This window comes from Podarcis erhardii, assembly GCF_964252035.2.
Source record: "Podarcis erhardii genome assembly, chromosome: 10".
NCBI lineage: Eukaryota > Metazoa > Chordata > Lepidosauria > Squamata > Lacertidae > Podarcis > Podarcis erhardii.
In genome coordinates, this window is record NC_138500.1 from 50,349,244 (window position 1) to 50,371,933 (window position 22,690).

At 39.8% G+C, this 22,690-nt stretch overlaps 1 protein-coding gene across 2 annotated transcripts in view; it reads left to right on the forward strand.

Annotated features, from left to right (window-relative positions):
* Window positions 1-22,690, forward strand: part of NELL2 (neural EGFL like 2) — a 115,896-nt gene that overhangs the window by 34,504 nt on the left and 58,702 nt on the right. For both annotated transcript variants that reach the window (XM_081877902.1, XM_081877901.1), the window contains exons 7-11: window positions 58-140; window positions 2,183-2,311; window positions 4,095-4,197; window positions 17,675-17,766; window positions 19,327-19,429. In XM_081877902.1, coding sequence (XP_081734028.1) covers window positions 58-140; window positions 2,183-2,311; window positions 4,095-4,197; window positions 17,675-17,766; window positions 19,327-19,429 — 510 coding nt within the window. The remainder of the gene's footprint in view (window positions 1-57; window positions 141-2,182; window positions 2,312-4,094; window positions 4,198-17,674; window positions 17,767-19,326; window positions 19,430-22,690) is intronic.

Here is a 22,690-nt window from a genome sequence, read left to right on the forward strand (position 1 = left end):
CATTTTGACAGACTTGGCCTAAGTACAATTTGACAAATTTAGTGTTTGTAATTTCAGCATGCCCAACGTGTAATGACTTCCATGGGCTTGTGCAGAAAATTATGGAGTTGCAAGATATTTTAGCCAAAACCTCTGCAAAGGTAACAAGTTCTCAGGTTGCTGTTATTTTTGCTTTTGTGTGTGTGTGGGTTGGGGTAAATTGCTGGAACCATTGCTCTATTTAGGGACTTGTACATATGAATGCACATATGTATATTTTTATGGACTCCTGTATAACACTTTGCTTAATATTTATTTGTTCTTTGAATAAAAAACTGAACCAAAATCCATGAAAAATATTCTGAACCACTGATTGGCATACAGTGGTACCTCTACTTATGAGCACCTCTGGTTACGTATCCTTCAGGATACGCACATGGCAAACCCCAAAGTATTTTTCCGGGTTTTGCCGCATGCACATGTTCAGAAGCGCTCAACCACGCCACATGCATGCGCAGAACAGGCACCTCCGATTGTGAAAACCTCGGGATCCAGCTGGAGCTCCAGAACGGATCCCGTCCGCAACCAGAGGTACCACTGTATGGAGATTTGTTGTTGAGATTACCTATGGGATTAGTGGCTGTTAGATTAATATAATTCTAGGTTAATATAATTTTAATTACTGTCTTATGTATGATGCTAGCATTGCCAAGTCAATTGCATTTAATGAAACAAGAAACACTTTCAGCATTAAATGTCTTGGAGTTAGTAATTTACTTTATAATTCTTGATTAAGACAAATTCAATATTAGTATTAGTATTATAACATGGGAGATGCACAAAATATTTTCAAGGTGCTCCTGAAACCCTTTGACCATGTTATAATATATTTTTAGTGCGCAAAACAGCATTCCTGGATGTTGTGTCTATGCTAATGTGATAATAATTTTACTACACATGAAATACCTGCAACTACTTAATTATGTCCCGAAAATTATACATCAAAAGTTTGCTAAGGGCAGAAAGTTTCATTGTGGAGGAAAATTTCTGCTAAAAGTTTTAAAATGAATAAGCGCATACCCAAAATAATAATAATGATATATTAGAGTGTAGGTATTGTCATCACCTCAGGAATGTACAACATTATGGTGCAGTGGTTGGACTAGGACCCGGTAAGTCAGGGTGCAAATTCTCACTCAGTCATGAAGCTCACTGGGTAACCTTAGTCCATTCAGTGTCTCAGCTTAACCCACCTCACAGCTTTGTTGTGAGGATATAATGGGATCTAAGGGAACAATGTATGCCACCTTGAGATCCTTGGAGGAAAGGCAGAATAGAAATGTATTGAAATAATATAGATAGATATAGATATAGATATAGATATAGATATAGATATAGATATAGTTTGTGGGATCAGGCCAATTGCCTATTGGGTTCAGCCTCTGTGATATCCTGTTTTCACAGTGGCCAAACTGATGCCTGTGTGAAACATGCCAGCAAGATCTGAGAACAAAACCAGACTCCCCTCCTGTGTTTTCCAGCAACTAGTGTTCAGAAACACATTGACCATGGAGGCAGAGCATAATCTACATTATGTCTAGTAGCAACGGATAGACTTATCCTCCATGATATTTACACTTAAGTTCCCTCTAAGCAATCATACTCCAATGCCAGAGTAGTGAATATATCTCAAACTAACATTGATCACCACAAGCACTATGCATTAAAAACCAGTTGTCACATATGGCTCTGGGTTGCTAATTATCATCAACACAATCTATTTATTATCTGTAATCTTCTGAATGCATTCAGATAAAAAACACATATGTGGATCAATCCTATTCTCAGAGGAAGTATTTTCCATAGAAGAGATCTGTATGTTCATTCCATAGATAGTTCCATTGGAATTAATCGGGCAGCCCATAAGCACAAGAGATATAAATGCACACATTTGTAGCTAGACTATGGCATAAAACACCCAGTCATGCTTACAGCCATATTCTGAGTTGTTAAAATGAGATGAATTATATTCAAACTTCGCATTTTTGTTCATAAGTGTCTGGATATTTGTTTCCATATTTCACAATTTCCTTTTTTTTGCTTCAGTAGTGCTTGATGATACAGGATGGCTTAAATTGTTGTTATAGTTTTAGGTAAGCCTTTTCACAGCTAACATGTCCCTCTCTGTGCAACATGTACCTAGTTGTCCCGAGCTGAGCAGAGGATGAATAGGTTGGATCAGTGCTATTGTGAAAGAACCTGCACTATGAAGGGTGCAACCTACAGGGAATTTGAATCGTGGACAGATGGCTGTAAGAACTGCACTTGCATGGTATGCCTGTAAATTGCGTAGAAATTCAGGGACCTGGTTATGCAGCCTGCTGAAAATGTTTATGCATTTTAGACATGAAAAGCTGTCAGATTAAAAATAAATTTGTGTTGGAATGAATTTACTTACCTACATTGTTCTTTATGCATCATGGTGCATTTTCTGTAGAAAAATCTGGCTCTTGCCTATGTGGAGGGTGGGGGTGAGCTGTTATGCCCAGCGCTGGAAGGCGAAAGGAATACCGTAGTTATGAATGAAGATTGGCATGGCCAGGCATATCTTCTCTCTGTACAGTGGGTTCAAGGCTCAGGTTGTGGTACAATCCAATAGAAAGGCATTAGTCTGCTAGGGCTATAATGAGGGGCGCTTGAAAAGGACTCAAATGTGTTCAGCTAGGTTAAATTTATGTGGGACAAAATGAGTTTATATATCATGGCCCCGGTGCAAAAGAAATACATAAACTATGGTCTTTGGATCAGGTAGAAAGTACATACCCACTTCTGAAGTGTAGTGTGTCTGTTTTTAGGGTTCTTTTTTATTTAATAAAAATGTATTTCTGGAAAAGAAACCTCTCATCCAGTTTCGAGCAATAGTATTTGGAAACAGTAAAAAAAAAAAAAAAAGCAGGATGAAGCAGGTATCAAATTTCAGAGAAAGTGGCATATAAATGTGGCGTTGAAGTGCAGTACATTAACCACAATCCAAAGCTCTATGCTTTTCATACCAAGTGGGCCACACAATGCCTTGTCATTGGGGCAAGGGAGTGAGGCCAAAATTTGATGGCCCTCCAGCCCTTGTACTGCCGTCCCAAAGCCAGCTAAGCAAGGTGCCAGGCTTTGGGAAGGAGGCACAAGGATCTGGCAGGGTCCTAGAGCGATCTCACCTCCTTTCCAAAGATGTAAGAGTGCTAAAAGGCTTTGGGAAGGAGGCTGGAGGACTCTAGGACATTGTCAGAGCCTTCAGGCCTGCTTCTCAAAGCCTAGCGCCTTGCTTACCTGGTTTTGGGAAGGCAGCATGAGGGCTGCAGGGTGTGTGTGTCAAATATTGCTGAGTGACGCCAAAAGAGGCCTACAAAAGAGGCCCTTGGGTCATGTGTTGGACTGCCCTACTCTATGCCATTCTCATGTTTGGGAATGCTCTACAGGAGTGGGAAACCTTTGGGCTCAACATATTGCTGGACTACAACACCCATCATCCCTGTCCATTGGCCATGTTAGGTAGGACTGATGGGAACTGAAGTCCAGCAACTTCTGGAGGGCTCACAGAGTACCTACTATTGCTCTGCGTTTTGTGACTAAAGTATTTCCAAGATTGAAAAGAATAAGGCAGCTTATACATAACATATCCAACTCACTTTCTTATAAGAATGCCTCATTGCAGGCATTTTTTTTACAGGACTATGATATTATTTTTAAACATGCATAATGGCTGTCTTGTGGAAATTATTGGAAAGGTTTTATTCAATAGTGTTTTTATACTTCAGAGTAATCTTCCAATTTGTTCAACTGGCAGAATGTCAGGATAGCAAATGATAAGTTTTAAGGACAACATTGCATTGCTGTCACTATATAAAGAACCTGTTATGTGTGTATCAGAAATCTATGTAGATAGAAATATAAAAATATAGATATATAGTATATTGATTCTACTTTCACAATCAAGACAAGAAAAATTGTGTATTCGGTATGAGATGTTATCTTTTTAAAGAAACCTGTAATTTAAAAATAGCGATTTATCTGACCATATTCTGTCAAATTATTTCAAAACAACCTTTTGTTGCTTCTAGAATGGTACTATTCAGTGTGAGGCACTGATCTGCTCGCTTTCTGATTGTCCTCTTAATTCTGCTCCTGCATATATTGATGACAAGTGTTGCAAGGAATGCCAACGTAAGTGGTTGTTTTTCATAGATGTTTTGATGTCTCAGCATTATAACATTTCTAAAGCTTACATCCTATGCAGTAGTCTCCAGTTTGGATGGAACCATACTGTAGGCATGATTCATTTAAAGATAAGCATTTGAATACCATTGCTTTCAACAGGTGAATAAACGTATATGCTTAGCTCTCTATTGAAACCAATGACACTTGCACTAATGGCTGGATCATGACTGTAATTACTTTCTTCATAATTACTTACTGCACTGGTTGCCTATCTGCCACCAGACCAAGTTCTAGGTTTTGTTGTTGACATATTAAAGCCCCAAACAGCTTGGGACCATGCTGTTTAGCAGACTGCCTCCCCTACTCCAGTTCATATTGATCTTTACGATCATCAGACGAGACCTTGCTGGCTATACTGCAGCCAGAAGAGTACCATCTGGAAACCTCTTGGAAATGGGCTTTTTCATTTATAGCACCAACTCTGTGGAATACTCTCCCAAAAGAGATTCACAAAGCCCTATCTGTTGAATGCTTGACATTTTTTCCTAAAAATCAGTTGCTTACCAAGGTCTGTTTGGATTTTTGAAAGTACCTATCCTGTTCAGTAGCTGACTTTCTGTTTTACTTATGGGCTTCCAGTTAATCTGGTTTTCATTTGCATGTCATGTTATTTATACTTTATAAATACAGAATGCTAAGCAAAAATGCCAAAAATGCTAAGCAATATATACATTTTCTAATAAATGGCCAAATGTAACCAATTTTAGTTTTAAATCTCTGTGCAATCCGTATGAATTATGGGAAAACATGCATTTGGAGCACAAAGAATTAAATGTGACTTTCACAACTAAAAAGAGTTTCAGTGTGTAAGTGTGTGGGAGGGGGTGGGTGAGTTGCTGTTGAAACTGCAGCTAACAGTGCAGTGCCAACTCCCTAGAGTTTGCATTAAGTGACAGAGACCAGAGCATTGCTTATTTCAGTTATGCTTCTAGCAGGCAAGTTCTCAAAATGGTCTTTAAAAATGGTTTTGTATTGTCTGACATTTTTATTAAGTGTTTTAGTAAGGCTGCTAAATGTATGAATGGATGCAGTGAATGCTGACACTTCTTCAAAGGAAGCAGCCCAGAATCAATTGATACACTAAACAAAGATGCTTTTCCAGCCATTATCTTTTCATAAGGCTGTGTCTTCCATGCTTTCCATGGAAAAGGTTCCTGGTTCAGACCATGGTGCTTCAAGGTATGGCTAGGAATGACTCCTGCCCACTGAATCCCTGAAGATCGATTGTCGGTGTTGACAGGGCTGAGCTTGATGGACGAGGGGTCTCACATAGTATGAGACAGCATCTTCTGTATGTAATATACAAGTATATGTACATAATATAATATCCAGCTTCCAGACCTTACAGCTATTGGATTGTACCCAATGTTAGTCCCAACTACTAGAGAAGACCCATTGAAATGAATGGATCAAAGTTAGTCATGTCCATTAATATCAATGCGTTTATTGTGAGTAGGACTAGCAGTGGCTACAACCTATTGTATTTAGCAGACAGTACTCATACATGCATATGCAACATTTTTTTAAAGTCCGAGATACTTCAAATGATGTGTCTAACAATAATGAATAAATAACGAATCATGTAAGTAAATGTACTATGAGCAGGCTATTAAACTTTATTCTGAGAATTAAGTGGTACATGAACTCCTGAGCATTTATAAGATTCAGACTCCTCCATACTTCAAAAGATGAGCCTTCCTGTGGTGCAATGGGTCAGTGTACCTGGCTGTTAACCAGAAGGTTGGTGGTTCGAGCCCACCCAGGGACAGTTGTGGGAGGGATTCCTGCACTGCAGAAGCTTGGATTAGATGACCCTTGGGATCCCTTCTAACTCTAAGATTATATGAAATAACTAATAATTAATTGCTATATGAAATAACTAATAATTAATCATTCTCCAGTGGCAGAGATGCAGTAACTAGATTGAATATAATTACCTAACTGAATGTGATTGGCTTGTTTCTGAACAAATTTCAAGCTCATATCACTGACGAATCCTTAAATATTTCAGAATTTTCCTTCTAGATAATCTTTGTTACAGCTGTCAATCTACTTCCAGACTGCATAAGTTCTTGATTTCATTGCAGTGATGGCAAAGGCAGTGGAATCATACCACAACTCAGAATACAGTAGTCTATAATCATAAAATTCAGTAGCAGATGGACTTTACTCCTGTGTATGAAAATAGGTATTCATAACTAGCTATAGCTCTAGAATAAAATAAAATTCCCAGTAGCAGTTCTGCACACTTATGCTGAAATTTATCATATTTGCTGCAATCTTTCAAGCTCACAAGCAGGTGGGCAAGTGAGTCTAGGGCACTGAGTGCAACATAGTGTTTCAGCAGGTGAACTAGCTGAGAGAATGGGCAATCTAGTCAGACAGGGCTATTCACAGTGGGAGACAACCTCATTGAGCAATGTATATGTGCGAGCCAAAGAAAATAGCAGCTAGAGAGAGGCTGAGGATGACAGAGTAATTGGAAAAATGTAGGTGAAATTAGATGCTTTTTGGAGGCTGCAGGAAGTTCATTGGTTTAAGGATAGAAAACCCAGCAGGCATGTGTTTGCATTGCCTTCTTGTGAGAAGTAGCTGTATGCTTCATTTCTCCTAGAGAAACATTTTAAATAACTGGTTTCAAACCACTAGAGAAGTCCTTAATGCAAGAAGCAAAGGTCCAGTTCATAAAAAAGGCATCAGTGGTGTGTTTTATCACAAAACACAGTAAACCCTGACATTTTGCGGTTTGAAATTACACCTCTGAAATGAGGTGGTAGGTGTGTGTATTAGGACAGTCTGGTTTTCAGAATGCTTTGTTATCAAATAGCATTACTTCATCCATAAAGTGTTCTCCGAGAACCAAAGTATAAAGCTGTGCATTCTGCAAAAGAGGAATGTTAGGAAATTCGGGAGCAAGTATCAAGATTGACAAGATAAGAATGATCAGTTATTTGAATCAGATATGTCTACTCTAATTTCATAGCCAAAACACACTGTATCCCTCAGTTCACACAAAACAAAATACATTGGATATGGGCTAACCAAAGTTAAGCACTGTAAAGTTGCATTTGAACCAAATGCCTTTTGATTTAAGACTGTTTAGCTCTATCAGACTTCAGTGGACTAAATTGACAGATTCAAATAATTGTGCTTAATTGTATTGTGCACAGTGCTCAGAAGACTACTTTAGTGATCAGTGGAAATAATGGCTAAAAATAATGACCACTTTGGTGAGCTGTGATATGATTAACTCAGTAAAGGAAATGAGCATTTTCATTTCATATCACTATGAAATGATAGAGAAGAGCAGAAATTATAAAAGGGTCTATAAATGATAGGTTAAAATCAGATGAAGAGTTTAGATTAGAACAAAAAGAGAAGTTACGCACATTGGTTGTTTATTTTTCACCAGATTTTTGTACAGTTCAGTAGAATCTGCATGTGAGATTCCTTTTTACAAGGCTGCTTACAGACAAAGCTGCTAGATTTCACTTCCTTCTCTGTGTGTTTCTCATTTATGGCTTTTCAGACTCCCATATGTAACTAGTCTTGGAAGTGTGAATCTACTGAGTTTTGCAGTGAGACTTTTTTGTTTTGTGGTGCAGCAAAGCCACTGGCATTATCCAGTGCCTTATTTGTGTCAAAAAGAGATGCAGCTGCTTCATTATTTCCCAACTTGCCATCCAAGAATTCAGACTTTCCTGGGCTGCACTTCTTTGATCAATACTTTACAACAAATCATGATGTCTTTGAGAAAGCCATAATGCAGTCTTGTAATGGAGGCTAGTAAAGTGGAATAGAGCACTCAAGGAAATGTCCATATAAATTAGAACATGTTTAAGAGCAGATTGGATACGTGAGTGGTAAGACAGCCTTTGAAAATATGAAGTCACACTAAATGTTCAGAAAAATTTAAGTCAGTCACCTGCACGTGGATGTGGTATTCCCCTAGGGGGGAAAAAACATTTGTTCTTCCCCTGCTTGCCTCTGCAATGACTTGCACATCCTACCACTGGTTCAAGAATGTTCAGTGCTAATTGCTTATTACCCAGTTGCTGTGCAAAAGCTACAAAGAATAGCAGTAAACTTGTCAAGCACTCTAACATGGAGAAGTTCCTCCATTTGTAGAGATAAAATTGACAAAGGGTTTCAACTCTCTTATCAGATTAAGAGGAAAAAGCAGACAACAGTGTAATCCTAATTATGTCTACTCAGAAGTAGGCTGTAATGATTTCGGTGGGTATCACACTTGGGTAAACACATATAGGATTCCAGCATGAACTATGAAGAGGCTGTGGCTTGAACGCTGACTACCAGATATAACCTCTACGGTTTTTATATTTGCATAGTCAACTGATCAAACCTACAGTACTTGGTATTGAGTTGACTTGGTCCCATTGTTGTCACAGAATCTCTCCAATGTAATGCCCCAGCTAAATTGGCTAGATCCAATGGCTTAATTATTTATGAACCCTGTTCCCAAATGTGTGCCAAACCTACTTTTGCCCTCCAAATTAATTTGCATCATGACAGTAAACTCAGCATATACTGTACTCCCGGCTACAAGCTTGATTTGGAAACACTACAAGCTTGACTTGGAAGAGAACCAATACGACCATGTAGACAACTAGGATCTTTGCAATCAGGGTAGCCACTCTCTTCTCTCCCCTACCCCTCCTTCTTTTATGCATAGGCATCAAAATGCCTATGGAGCTCAGATTGCTGAAATGTGCTACTGTACTCCCACTATTTTTCATGGCTATACCCACAGTGCAGTAGTCTACCCTCAAATATATTTGTGACAGTTGCTAGACCCAAATTATATAGAAAATAGGTAGTTTCTGAACCAGTTTAGTTAAAAACAAAATACCTTCCATTAATATACTACTACCACCAACACTTACTCACTCTGAACTAAGGCTTCAAGCTAACTTCCCTTATATTGAGCTACGGAGGGGTTGGATTGAGTGGTGCTCATTTGCTTGCTTTTGCTGGCTCAGCTGGCTGCCACAGATGGAGTGACACAAACTTTCTTGTGCATCCACTGAATATGTGTGTGGGTAGAAGTCCTGTTGGTGATGTCTCTCCCAGTGGACACTGCTGGAAGATGGTCCCCAAAAGCAGGATTCTGAAGGCTGGACTGTGACAACACAGGATTCATTGGATCCTGAGCCAATCTCATCGCCAACAATGGGACCAGTGAGAATCCAATTGCTTCACCAGCCTGGAGCCAATCTGCCTACCCACCACCTCTTTTCCCTCCCTGCCAAACACTGTAACAAGTGGGATGCAGATGCCCCAGTAGGGAGTTAGGATTGGTGTACCACTTTGGTTTCAGCTACGTATTCTTGAGAAACAGGTAGGAATTGGATAAAATGGTTCAAAAATACATAAATACATTAATCTTTGTTGGAAGCTGCCCAGAGTGGCTGGGGAAACCCAGCCATATGGGTGGGGTATAAATAAATTATTATTATTATTATTATTATTATTATTATTATTATTATTATTGCTTTTATTTTGGTTTGAATGTATCGAAGTTTTCAATCCATTCTTAAAGTATTTGCCTTTGTGTACTGGTTCTGGTATCTACAGCAAATAGCATTGTCAATATGGGAAATTGTGTGAACGTACAGAAAAAATCTTATAATGCTAATTAAATAACTTAGAGTTATTCTGTTTTGCTGCCTAAGGTATAAATAATAAAATAGAATGTTTAAGGAAATATGAATTCATTAAGACGACGTGTCACACATATATGAAACTTGTCTTCTTTAAGGAGTTAAAGTATCATAATATTTGCAATATTTTGCCAGGGGAGAATTAAAAATATCATCATACAGCAAATGTGCTTTAGGGGTTTTTCTCTGTTTTCTCCTTTTAAAGAATTTATAATTTATTTTATGTCTAGATGTTTAGCTCTTTTCCTCTTCATTTCACCCTCACCAGGGAGTTTGCAGAATACAAAACTCCCTTCAGCTAATTATTACTGTAATTTTGTTTCCTGTGCATAACAACGTTTAAGATGTTTTAAGGGACAGAGTTTTCATATTGACTGGGAAATATCATTTTAGCAATGCTCTAATGCTGTATTCTTATTGCAGGTTAGTTTACAGTCCTAACCCCCCAGACACACCCCCAGAGATGAAAGCACAGATATAAAAGCACAGATATGCAGCTATTTCAGTATTCCCTAGCAAACATTTATTCATATTTGTGTAGGGAGTTCATATAACTAAAGCTGCTGCATAGCCCAAACCCAGAAAAGCTGTGACTGGCTGTAAAAGGTAGACAATATACTAATCATTCAGAGTGACTTACAAGTGAAATCAAAATCCAATAACGAAAAGCCCCTGTCAGGATCCTTCCAGCTGGGTAGCAGATGACTCTGTGGGAGGGAAGGGATATTTTACACTTTCTATTACCATTTTGTTGAGCTTTAAAGACAAATATATAGTTATTAGGAAGGGAACGAGATAAAGCTGGCCCTGTTCTATGTTCTATACAACAGTTTAGTGATTCTTCTGATCATTATTTACTGGAAGGTATCTGCCCCACCCCATCCCCCAAACACTAAGGAAATTTGGAACTCGACAAATGGTGACATGTAAAGAACTGTTCTGTGTAAGGGACAGGATTCCTTCTGCACACATGCAAATAATAATAATAATAATAATAATAATAATAATAATAATAATAATAATACTACAGTGGTACCTCGGGTTACATACACTTCAGGTTACAGACTCTGCTAACCCAGAAATAGTGCTTCAGGTTAAGAACTTTGCTTCAGGATGAGAACAGAAATTGTGCTCCAGCGGCGCGGCAGCAGCAGGAGGCCCCATTAGCTAAAGTGGTGCTTCAGGTTAAGAACAGTTTCAGGTTAAGTACGGACCTCCGGAACAAATTAAGTACTTAATCTGAGGTACAACTAGTAGTAGTAGTAGTAGTAATAATAATAATAATAATAATAATAATAATAATTTTAAAAAACCCACATACTCAAAAGGGCCATGAAGAAGCATAAATTCTTGCATGGGGCTTTGCTGGTATTTTCTACACCAGCTTACATAAACTTTTTGTCTTTAGAGAACATTAGCTCAAAGCTGTCATTGACAATTGCATGTTTTTGTTTAAACCTACATATACTGTAAATGGTAGGATTAGTGAAGCAAATTAGTTTCTCAAGCATGATGGTTTTCCATTGCAGCTGTAAAAGGCATCTTACATTGTTCTGAGAAAAAACCCCTGTTTTTTTCTGGTTTGCACTTTGGAGCATCTGTTTTTCCCAGTTACCATAGTAAGTGGACGGTTGGACTCTCTGTAGATAGGCAGTGATAAATGGCAGTGATTCACCCTATATAATCACCACCTTTAAAAATACGTTGGTAGACACTACTAATTCTCAAGCTATGTTTCTAAAATAGATATGGATTATTATGTACTATGCCTCATGTAGGAAATCACCAGTTAGTACTCCCAATCTTCCAGTTTCAAGCTGTAGTCCCTTTCCCTTTGAACAAACATTTTTAATTCATTCCTGGAACTGTAAAAATTTCTTTTCCGAAGTGAGTTTATAGATGTACCCATTGCTACATCTTTTCAGGCAATTGTTTTGTCATCCAATAAACACACAACAGTAGCTCAGTCAGTGTGGGGGATCAAAATGTAATTTGGCAGTTATGTTTCGGAGAATGCATTTTTTAAGTGCTCGCATTGTAGAGTCGTACCAGGAGGTCGTGTCAGCTTTCTTCTTTGTAACCCAATGTATTGGGGGGGGGGAGAGAATTCCACCTAGAGGGTTAGCTCTGCTGATGCAAAATCTCTGTGCCTGCTTCTTTCCTTGTACCGCAGCCCTACACAGACACTACTTTTCAAGGCCACTCAACCCTCTTGCAAGGATTTTGTTTTTTAAGGGCAATATAGAGGGGAAGAGAAAGTTGAGTTGCATGAATTGCATTCTGGTTGCATAACCATTGAATGTCACTCCTAATATTCGCTTATTAAGGAAATACTTTCTCCTTCCTTCCCTAGCACAGAACTGCTACGTGGTGCAGAAATTTTATGCATGGAATGTGGTTGCATGAGTGACAGGAGGCACAATTTTGTTGGTTGGTGTCCTAACTGTTATGGGGAGTAGCACACTCCCCATTTCTAACCCACAATCCTTTCTAAACCCTTTGATGGCTTGTGTTGGTAGTCTGCTTTCCCATAGGCATACTCAAGGTAGCCAACAAAACTTGGCATTGCTGTCAGCAATTATACCAAATCAATGCCAGATAAGTATATTAAAAATAGAAACGTTAGGATGAAAAAGCCCCAATAGTGCAATAAATAATGGAGGACTTGGTGTTACTGGGAGCTGATAAAGTCCTGGGGCCACAAAATGGATGTCAAGTAGACGGTGAACCTTGGCCTCTCCTACTTAGCAGTCACAGATATCTGCTATGTCAGTAGGAAATATTAGGTTACCTGTTTGGAAGCTGAGTGTTCCAGGCAGATGCCGGATTGTTCATGCAAAGTTTTTGTAACAGAGAAGGGGGAAACCTAGCAACTATCCACAAGGCTATCATCTTTGCTGATGGAATTCGTTATCATTTGTCTTCCTCAGCACCCTCTTTAGATCTGTTCTTCCTTAATATTATTATTTAAGTGACAGTTGAGTCAATCTTCCTGTGACAAGTTATGTGCTAGATTGGGACTAATGCTTGTGTAACATTAGGAAAGCTTGGGAAAGGGCTGCCTGAAAATACCCCATAATTATTTTTTTTTCTTGACATGCCACAGAAATCCCTTGTCCTAAATGGTGTTTAAATGTGAATGTCAATAGAAACTGGTGTTCTAATTAAAGAACAATGTATAAAGATAATCTCACTGCATGCTAAGTATATATAGCAACAAAAAACCACCCCACAAAAACCCATTTATAAACCAAAGTTTTCCCCATTGCAAACAGGTTTTAAAACAGGTGTTATTGTTTTTATATATTTAAAAAAGTGATGTAATTGTTATGGCAACACATTTGAGACTAAAAATATTGACTAGTGAGCAGTTCCTTAAGTGTTTTATTATATTCTGAGTACCCTGAATATTATACTATATAATATTCTAAGAACAATATACAGTATATTCAGTCTAACCCCAACAGAGTACACAAGGCTAATTGACAAATACTATTTGAATATTTAGGGATGATCTGTTTCATAGCTATAGGGCACATGCTTAGCTCTGTTGGTTTAATTTTCAAGGTAATGCTGGGAAAGGCTTCAATCTGGAACCCTATTGAGTCTCTTTAGTTAGTGCAGTGAACACAAAGCTAGATAGGCCATTGGCCTATTTCAGTATAGGTTTGTAAACCACAAACTAGCTAAGCAGGTGAGGTTTGACGTAAGCAAACATATTTTCATTTATAGCTTTAATGGAATGCTTATCTATTTAAGTGGATGTATATCACTTCAACAAGTTTATCGAAACTGTATCTTATTACTAGAAAAACCTGTGTGTCTATAAGGTGTTTGGATATCAAACTCTTTTTGCTTACCTACTATCTACAAAATTCCCCAGGGAAGAGCCTTCAGCAAATATCTGTTGGGAGATTTTGGAAGTGAAATTTCTGGAAGCAAGCCTGCAGCTAGGAGCTGTCACTCACAGTTTTCTCCTCAAAGCACTAGGGCAAGCCTTGTGCCACTGAAGAGAATTAGGGTTGATCCAGTGCAGTGCTTTAGAGCATCAAGCTGTCATGGTCACTTTTAAGAAAATTCAAGAAAATGAGTTATGCTAGACCTTTTCAGCAGTAGGGTGGCTAATCCTGTTCAGCTGAATATCAGTGGAACTAGGCAATAACAGATTGTTGTAATAATTATACTTGTTCTTCATGTTGCTTATCCCTTCCATATGGGTCACACACCACCTGTGACTCCATATATCTATCATGAAGATAGGTGAGAAGGTTAGAGGGTTATACATACGCTGTGAATGTTGTACAGGTCAAGTGTTTGGAATTGATATAATCAAGACATGTATGTTCCAAGTACATCCATCTAATATATAGAGCTGCAGTGAGCAGAAGCTGTTTAAATACAGTGGTACCTCGCAAGACGAATGCCCCGTAAGACGAAAAACTCGCAAAATGAAAGAGTTTTTTGTTTTTTGAGTTGCTTCGCAAGACAGATTTCCCTATGGGCTTGCTTCGCAAGACGAAAACGTCTTGCAAGTTTGTTTCCTTTTTCTTCAAACCGTGCATTCACTTCGAGGAGCAACTCATAGCACACGGTGTGGTAGCCTTTTTTGAGGTTTTTGAAGACTTTGGTGATTTTTGAAGCTTTTCCAAAGTCCGTGCTTCGCAAGACAAAAAAATCGCAAGACGAAAAAACTCGCGGAACAAATTAATTTCGTCTTGCGAGGCACTACTGTACTCAACAATGGAAATAAGGAAATGGAAATGCAGTACAGTATTCAATACAGTATTTAACTATCAGGTTGTTTTTGAAGGGCATGGTAGTACAATCTGGGCATTTCAGCATATATTCACTTTACAAACTATGCCTAATAAGGTTGCAATTAATTAGGCTAGAATCATTAGTCAAAAACACTTTGATTCACTAAAACTTTCCTCACTGATTAGTTCCATGGTTTAATGCGATCTGAACATAGATTTATCGCTGAAAAATATAAACAATGGGTTGGATCCAGACTTGTTATGCAACCCCAAATATGTATACTCAGAAATAAGCTTCACTGAGTTCAGCAGGACCTACTCTTGGGAAACTGTGTATGGTGTGCTTAAAGTAGAACATGTTATGCTCAGTTAAGATAGATCCGCACCTGAAAATAGTGTATCTGGTGGCCCTCAAAAAACATAGCTGGTCATTTGGATCTTTCAGATCAAATAATTTTAGGTGAGGCATTTCAAGGACAGTAAACCAATTTTCTCTTGACTAAAATGACATTGCAAATGGGCTATCTCTCACTCAGTGGCTACATTTAAGAAAAGCTCACTGTCCTGTTATTTCTGTGATATTTCTGGAACAGACGTTAAGATGAATGAAGATAAAACAGCCCAGTAGGGAGTTATCAGTGACAGAATAAACACATTCTCATTCCTAGGAGGGATGTCGACAGGCATAAATGAAATCTTCACTGGACATTGCACTTACATACTTCAGTTCAAGATGACCTGCCTTTCACCCTTATTTCCAAGGTCAAAATACACATCAAAATCCTGTTGGCACAGGAAACTGATACATCCAGGCTTGTGAAATTTGCAGTTAAGAGGCAGAATATATATATATATATATATATATATATATATATATGCTTTCGTAGATTTTCACGGGTACAGGAATGCAGGTTTTGGTGTCCTCGGGTGTCTTCCCGTGTAAAAGTTGGGGTGTCTAGGCGACGTTTGGAAATTAAACACTGAGACCCTGCTCTGTTCCAGTAACAAGAAGCCGAAAGCACCAGCCTGAAGATGACGAGTGAGACCTCGTCGAAACGTCGCCTAGACACCCCAACTTTTACACGGGAAGACACCCGAGGACACCAAAACCTGCATATATATATATATATATATATATATATATATATATGCAGGTTTTGGTGTCCTCGGGTGTCTTCCCGTGTAAAAGTTGGGGTGTCTAGGCGACGTTTCGACGAGGTCTCACTCGTCATCTTCAGGCTGGTGCTTTCGGCTTCTTGTTGCTGGAACAGAGCAGGATCTCAGTGTTTGAGTTCCTATAAATACTGTAGAGGGGGTGTGGTGTATAGCCTCCAATGTTCTGGGCAGAGAGGAAGTTCCCAGGCTAGTGTGCCTTTTCTTCTTTTGTTCCTTAATTACTTGAGAGATATCTTGAGTGATTTCTTGAGTGATATCCTGAGTACCACTTAGGTGGGTCATTAGGTGTGGATTAGTAATTAAGGAACAAAAGAAGAAAAGGCACACTAGCCTGGGAACTTCCTCTCTGCCCAGAACATTGGAGGCTATACACCACACCCCCTCTACAGTATTTATAGGAACTCAAACACTGAGATCCTGCTGTGTTCCAGCAACAAGAAGCCGAAAGCACCAGCCTGAAGATGACGAGTGAGACCTCGTCGAAACGTCGCCTAGACACCCCAACTTTTACACGGGAAGACACCCGAGGACACCAAAACCTGCATTCCTGTACCCGTGAAAATCTACGAAAGCATATATATATATATATATATATATATATATATATATATATTCTCTTTAAAAGGATATAGCTATTACAAGTCGGGAATGTTGAATAGAGCATTCCACATCTTGCTTGAATTGGAAATGGAACTTAGTGTAATCCATCACTTGGCATAGATGCATAGCTGTCAACTTTTCCCTTTTTAAAAGGGAAATTCCCTTATTCCGAATAGGATTCCTCGCAAGAAAAGGGAAAAGTTGACAGCTATGCATAGATGGTTCCAGTAATGGCACACTGAACAGGAGAGGGATGTTGCTTATACTGTACTAGATTTCTCCACGCACAAATTATCTGAACAGACCTTCTAAGCATATGGATGCATGTGAACACATAGACAGTCCCCCAAAAGAAATATGCAACCACAGACAATCACATGTCATCACAGGCAATCACATATTATGTTGGCATACATGTAGTAGAAAATACAAGAATACTATACTTGCCTGCTCCTTTCCATCTATGCTGGTAGTCTTCTCTGTTACTTACCTTGGATTTATAAGATTTTTTATTTTAACAAAACCCCAAAATGCTTAAAACTTCAACAACAACATTACCACTATTTCATTTCTTTTTCAAGAAAAGACTGAAGTTCTCAAAGTTCTTGGGATTTGGCTTTATTATTAGTATGTATTAAATTTGTATACTGTCCTTCACCTGAAGATTGCAGGGCAGTTCACAACTGAAAAATACAAAATGAGAACACATAATACACAATAAAATGAAAACAAGAAGCAGGCCAATAACCCCTCTCCCACAAACACATTTTTAAAAGCCATAAAATCAGCCGAGCACCTGGTTGAAGGAAATCATTTTCACCTGGTGCCTAAAGATATGTAAAGAAGGCACAAGGTGAGCCTCCCTGGGGAGAGCATTCCCCAAACAGGGAGCCACCACCGACAAGGCCCTTTCTTGTCTTGCTACCCTCTGGACTTCTTGTGGAGGAGGCACATGAAGACAGATAGGAAGTCCAGCTCTAAAGCATCCCATTCATGCTCTGACCTTGAAGCCAGTTATCCCACAACCGGTCACTTTTCTATCTCATTTACAGTACCTATGTTTCTAAGTGGCCATTACATTATGTCTAAGCTTACATGATCTCGCATGCTCTGCTAGTGTCTTAAATATGAAATATACTCGGGGTATTTAATGTTAAAACTTGTGCACCTAAATTAAACCAAAGTTTTGTACTGTTTTCAATTCTGCAGCGATATGTGTGTTTGAAGGCAAAACATACTTTGAAGGTGAAAGAGAAACCGTACGTTCAAACTCAGGGGATTGCATTCTGTTTGAATGCAAGGTAAGATCACTGTTAGCTTATTCTCTTCCTTGTATTGTGTCCTTACCCATAGTTAAACCTGACAAAAAATATTGTAGCAGTGGCTTTCTAGGTTTGATGTGTTTTGCCAGTTTTTATACCAATCTTCACTGAATATATATATATATTTAAAAATGGGGTTCTATGTAAGTTTAAGTCCCTTAGTAGCATGCTTGTTTTGCAAGACAAATGTTTTGGAAAAGTGGGGTGTTATTGAACAAGAGAATGCATAAGGTTGCTGGTAATGTCGCTGCACAATATATTGCACAACAGTTGCACAAACAGTTTTTGCCATTGCAGCTGTTGCATAGGATTTTTTTTTTGTTGAAAATTATTATTAAAACTCATCTGACACAGCAGGATAGCCCATACCAAGGGTCGGCAAAGTTTTTGTGGTTTGGGCCGGTTCATGGTCCTGGAGACGTTGCGGGGGGCTGGAGTGTGTGCTTGCGCAAATGCTATTTCCAGCGCTCCTTCCGGCACAGAGGAGGTGTGCGCAGCTTCCCATTGGCTGCAGGAAGCTCCTGCAGCCAATGGGAAGCTGGCCAGAGTTGCAGGAGGCAGTCCCTGCTCTGCTCTGCGCTTGTTTAGCGCAGCGCATGGGAGCAGACTGAGCTGGCAGTGGGGGTCCATGGGCCAGATAAACGACTCCCATGGGCTGCTTGTGGTCCATGGGCCTTAGGTTGCCAACCCCTGGCCCATACACTAGCAGACAGAGGATGTTGGATACGGGCCTGTTTTGTTTTGATTTCTGTTATCTGAGGAGAAAATTGAGAGCAAGTTTCAAGCCTGCACGTTCCACTCTGCCATTTCCCTCATCACTGGTAGAAAGGAACAGAATAACCAGGAAGTTCTCACATTTGGGACATGATCCTTATATATAAAATTCACTTCTTTATAATTATAACTAACTAATAAGCTCTGCACCACCCTAGCCACATTGTGTACAATATTTCACTAACTTTGTAATATTGTTTCATTATAATTATTGAAAGGTTGAGTAATGTGGGATTTTGTTAGTGCTTTTGCTTTTTACTTTAAAGCTGAATTTTGTACAAAGTTTCTTCCTCCAAACAATACTTTCCTGACATATGGCCATTGACTTTTGTAGAGAGAGAAAAAAAATATTGATAAAACTGAGATCAGCTTATTTAAGCTTCTGGATTGTTGTGAGAAAGGAACTCTGAAAGAAAAATGAGTTTTGAGTTTCTTCTATCTGTAGCAACCTGCTAGTAATCCATATCAATGAAAGCATCTGTCCTTTTTAAAAAAAACTTTTTGAAAACATTTTAGGAAAATTACAGCAATTTGGGGTAGAAGGGAAACTATTCTTAGTATTTTAATTAAACATTTTGATTTATTGCTTCTCTATGGTTTTGCGCCTATGGATTTTGTTATGAAGTTGGATGATGACAAAAAAACCCTGGCTGTTGAGTAACTTATACTTTCTAGCTGCATTTTTATTGCATGCTTTAAATCTGCATATGCACTTAATTTGGTGTGTTTTTTTTAAAGTATATAATGATCTTTCCCCCTCAACAGGACTACAAAATGCAACGTATAGTGAAGTCAGATTGTCCCGCCTTGAACTGCCCTGAATCTCAGCAAATCTCCTTGTCTAACAGCTGCTGTAAAGTTTGTAAAGGTAAGGCAAATGAAATAATTTACTCTTGCAACCACGCAGGGAAATGAACAGCTGAGATACAAAGACTTAGTGAACTGGGGCACATTTATATATTTATTCATTTAACCCCAAACCGATCCCCACGTGGAAACCAAGGTGCGGGATCTAACAAATAGAATGTGGGTGAGCCAACCTGTGAATGGTTCCTCTACTTTCTCTCTCAAGCATCACCCTCTCAAGTGAGTAAGAAGGCCTTCCTGATCCATCCCATTTTGGGGGCCCCAGCAAATTCAGGCGCATGATACTTGTTGGTACCGAAGGTGCTGCCTAACTATGCTGCTGAGCCCCACAGCCCTGAAGGCAAGTCTTAGGACTACGCCACCTACCCTTAAAGATGCCTGAAGTTGCTCGCCAAACCTAAACTGCCTCATAACTACCTGTACCTACCTTATAAAGGTAAAGGGACCCCTGACCATTAGGTCCAGTCGTGGCCGACTCTGGGGTTGCGGCGCTCATCTCGCTTTATTGGCCGAGGGAGCCGGCGTACAGCTTCCAGGTCATGTGGCCAGCATGACTAAGCCACTTCTGGTGAACCAGAGCAGCGCACGGAAACACCGTTTACCTTCCCGCCGGAGTGGTACCTATTTATCTACTTGCACTTCATGCTTTCAAATTGCTAGGTTGGCAGGAGCAGGGACTGAGCAATGGGAGCTCACCCCGTCGTGGGGATTTGAACCACCAACCTTCTGATCGGCAAGCCCTAGGCTCTGGTTTAACCCACAGCGCCACCCGCGTCCCTACCTTATAATGTGGTCAATTAACCTCTTTAAAGACTATCCCTCCTCTAAGTTCCAGGCTACCGCTTCAGTACAGTGGTACCTCAGGTTACATATGCTTCAGGTTACAGACTCCGCTAACCCAGAAATAGTGCTTCAGGTTAAGAACTTTGCTTCAGGATGAGAACAGAAAGCATGCTCTGGTGGTGCGGCGGCAGCAGGAGGCCTCATTAGCTAAAGTGCTGCTTCAGGTTAAGAACAGTTTCAGGTTAAGTACAGACCTCCAGAACGAATAAAGTACTTAACCTGAGATACCACTGTACAGAGCAGGCAAAACAAGCAGTCCAGCAAGGCCAATCTGCTCACGAGCAAAAAATCCACCCTCAGAGCCTCAAAACAACTAGCCAATGCTTGCACTGTCTATAGGGTGGGAGGATAGGTAGCCAAAAGAATTAAGAGGATGCCAGAAGAATGAGGTGGGCTTAAATAGCCCTCCCTCCCACTCCTAGTGCCAGTGTTGCATGCCTCTGCACATGGAAGTCACTTCTCAGGCCTCTACAATTCCTGAGCAGCTGCAGCAGTTGCTTGCCGCCAAACTGCTTTGAGCATAGTGACCGCGGGAATGCTGAAAAATGAAAAACTTCTCATGCATCTGATAAAATGAGCAAACGTTTATGCCACAATAAATCTATGAATCTTCAAGGTGTCGCGATACCCGTTCTGTTTTGTTGCTGCCTCAATTTACTAACATAGGTACCCTTTGAAGAAACCCCTTTGAAAAGTATCAGCCGGTGACTGAGGATGGAAGGGAATCTGTCAGCAGAATGGGGAAGAAAGCAATTTGTAGCATTTCCCCCCACACTCCTGCAGCACTCTCTAACCCCCTGTGTGTGTGGGAAAGTCCCCCAATCCACTGGGGCAGATTTAGAGGGGGGCTCCAGGAGAGAGGTGGGATTGCTGAATATGGCATCCTTCCATGTTCCAGCTGCTAGAAGCAGGACTGTTGCAGTTACCTAAATAGTAGGGAACATATGGATCGCTTCCATGCTGTTCCTGCTGGGCTGTGATCGTGGCTGATTGTGTGTACTTCATAATAGCTGTAGTTGCTTTATCAGTTAACATGGTTTGGTTTTCTGATAGAACACCGAATTCCCACTTTAATGTTGTTCACTACGGAGAGTTAAAGGAATACGGAGGATTATAGTCTCACATTTATCACATGGCGCTTTGAACAGATGGTGTGTGCCCTGATTTGCAATGCAGGGTAAAAGATAAAGGTATTCTCTGGGGTTTTCTTGTCTGCTGTTCTCATCCAGGGCGATATTGGTTCATTCAAAGCTGTGAACAGTTGCATCTCTCTCTCTCTCTCTCTCACACACACACACACACACACACACTCTTTTGGTTTTTCTAATAGATAAACCATTGCAAATATGAAACAAGTTACCAGTCTCCTGGGTTTTACCATATACCTGTGTTTCGAAAAAGAAAGCCACCTTCGGTTCCTGGGTTATCCAGGCACCAAGTATGTAATTAGTGAAATCAGACATAAAAATTAAATGAAAGTATATGACAGAAACTAAATAAGATCCTGGCTATCCTATCTATTGAAATAAACTCAAAAGGACATTTTCATGGATGGGTTTAAATTATTTAAATAGCTCTGAGGGATATGTTCATTACGATATTTCTTGATTATTCATGGAGACCACACAGGCTTGAGAAGTGTAATTGGCAGGTTTCATGCTTGTTATCAGAACATTCCCATGTCTGTGTGTGTGTGGGGGGGGGGGGCAGCTTGAATTTGCCTGTCAGGAGCTGCCTACAGATCTTATCTCTGAAAGCCTAAATTAGTATATAATTAATCTCCTGTACTTGCTCTCTCATAGTGCTGCATAGCCACAAGGAGCATATTGATCAATAATGAAAATGTAACCGCCATCTCCTGTGATGCTCAGTTTCTGACACAAACTGATAGAAGCCGGGAAAAGTCTAGCCTAAGGCTAATACTTTGTCCTTAACTAGGGCTCCTTTGTGAGGGAAGACAGAACAGGACAAAGGCTGCCATAGGACCAAATACTGCTATTCATAAGCAAATAGAAAAGCCATAAATGCTGAGGGTGACATACAGATTGGGAACAAAGAATGGTTCTTAGTAGACATTCTTGCTTCAGAATTAACTACCAATTAGCTGGCTACCCCTGCTGAGGAGCACAGGAGGTGGCTGGGCAGACAACATACAGCTTCCGAGTCATTTCTGGTAAGCAGTGTTATTGTCCCACAATGGCAGCTGACAATTTCTGCTTGTGAATCACTTGCACGGACCATGGCTGTCACATCCTTCCAAGTGTTGAGGACCATTTTACTGAACATTTGAACACAATGAGAAATCCAGGAATGTAAGAGGTGGGAGGAAAGAGAATGCACCACTTAGAAGGATGTTACAGGTGACATCACATGCATACTACCCATAAGTTACACCCCCCCCCCCGTAAATGTTTTCTGC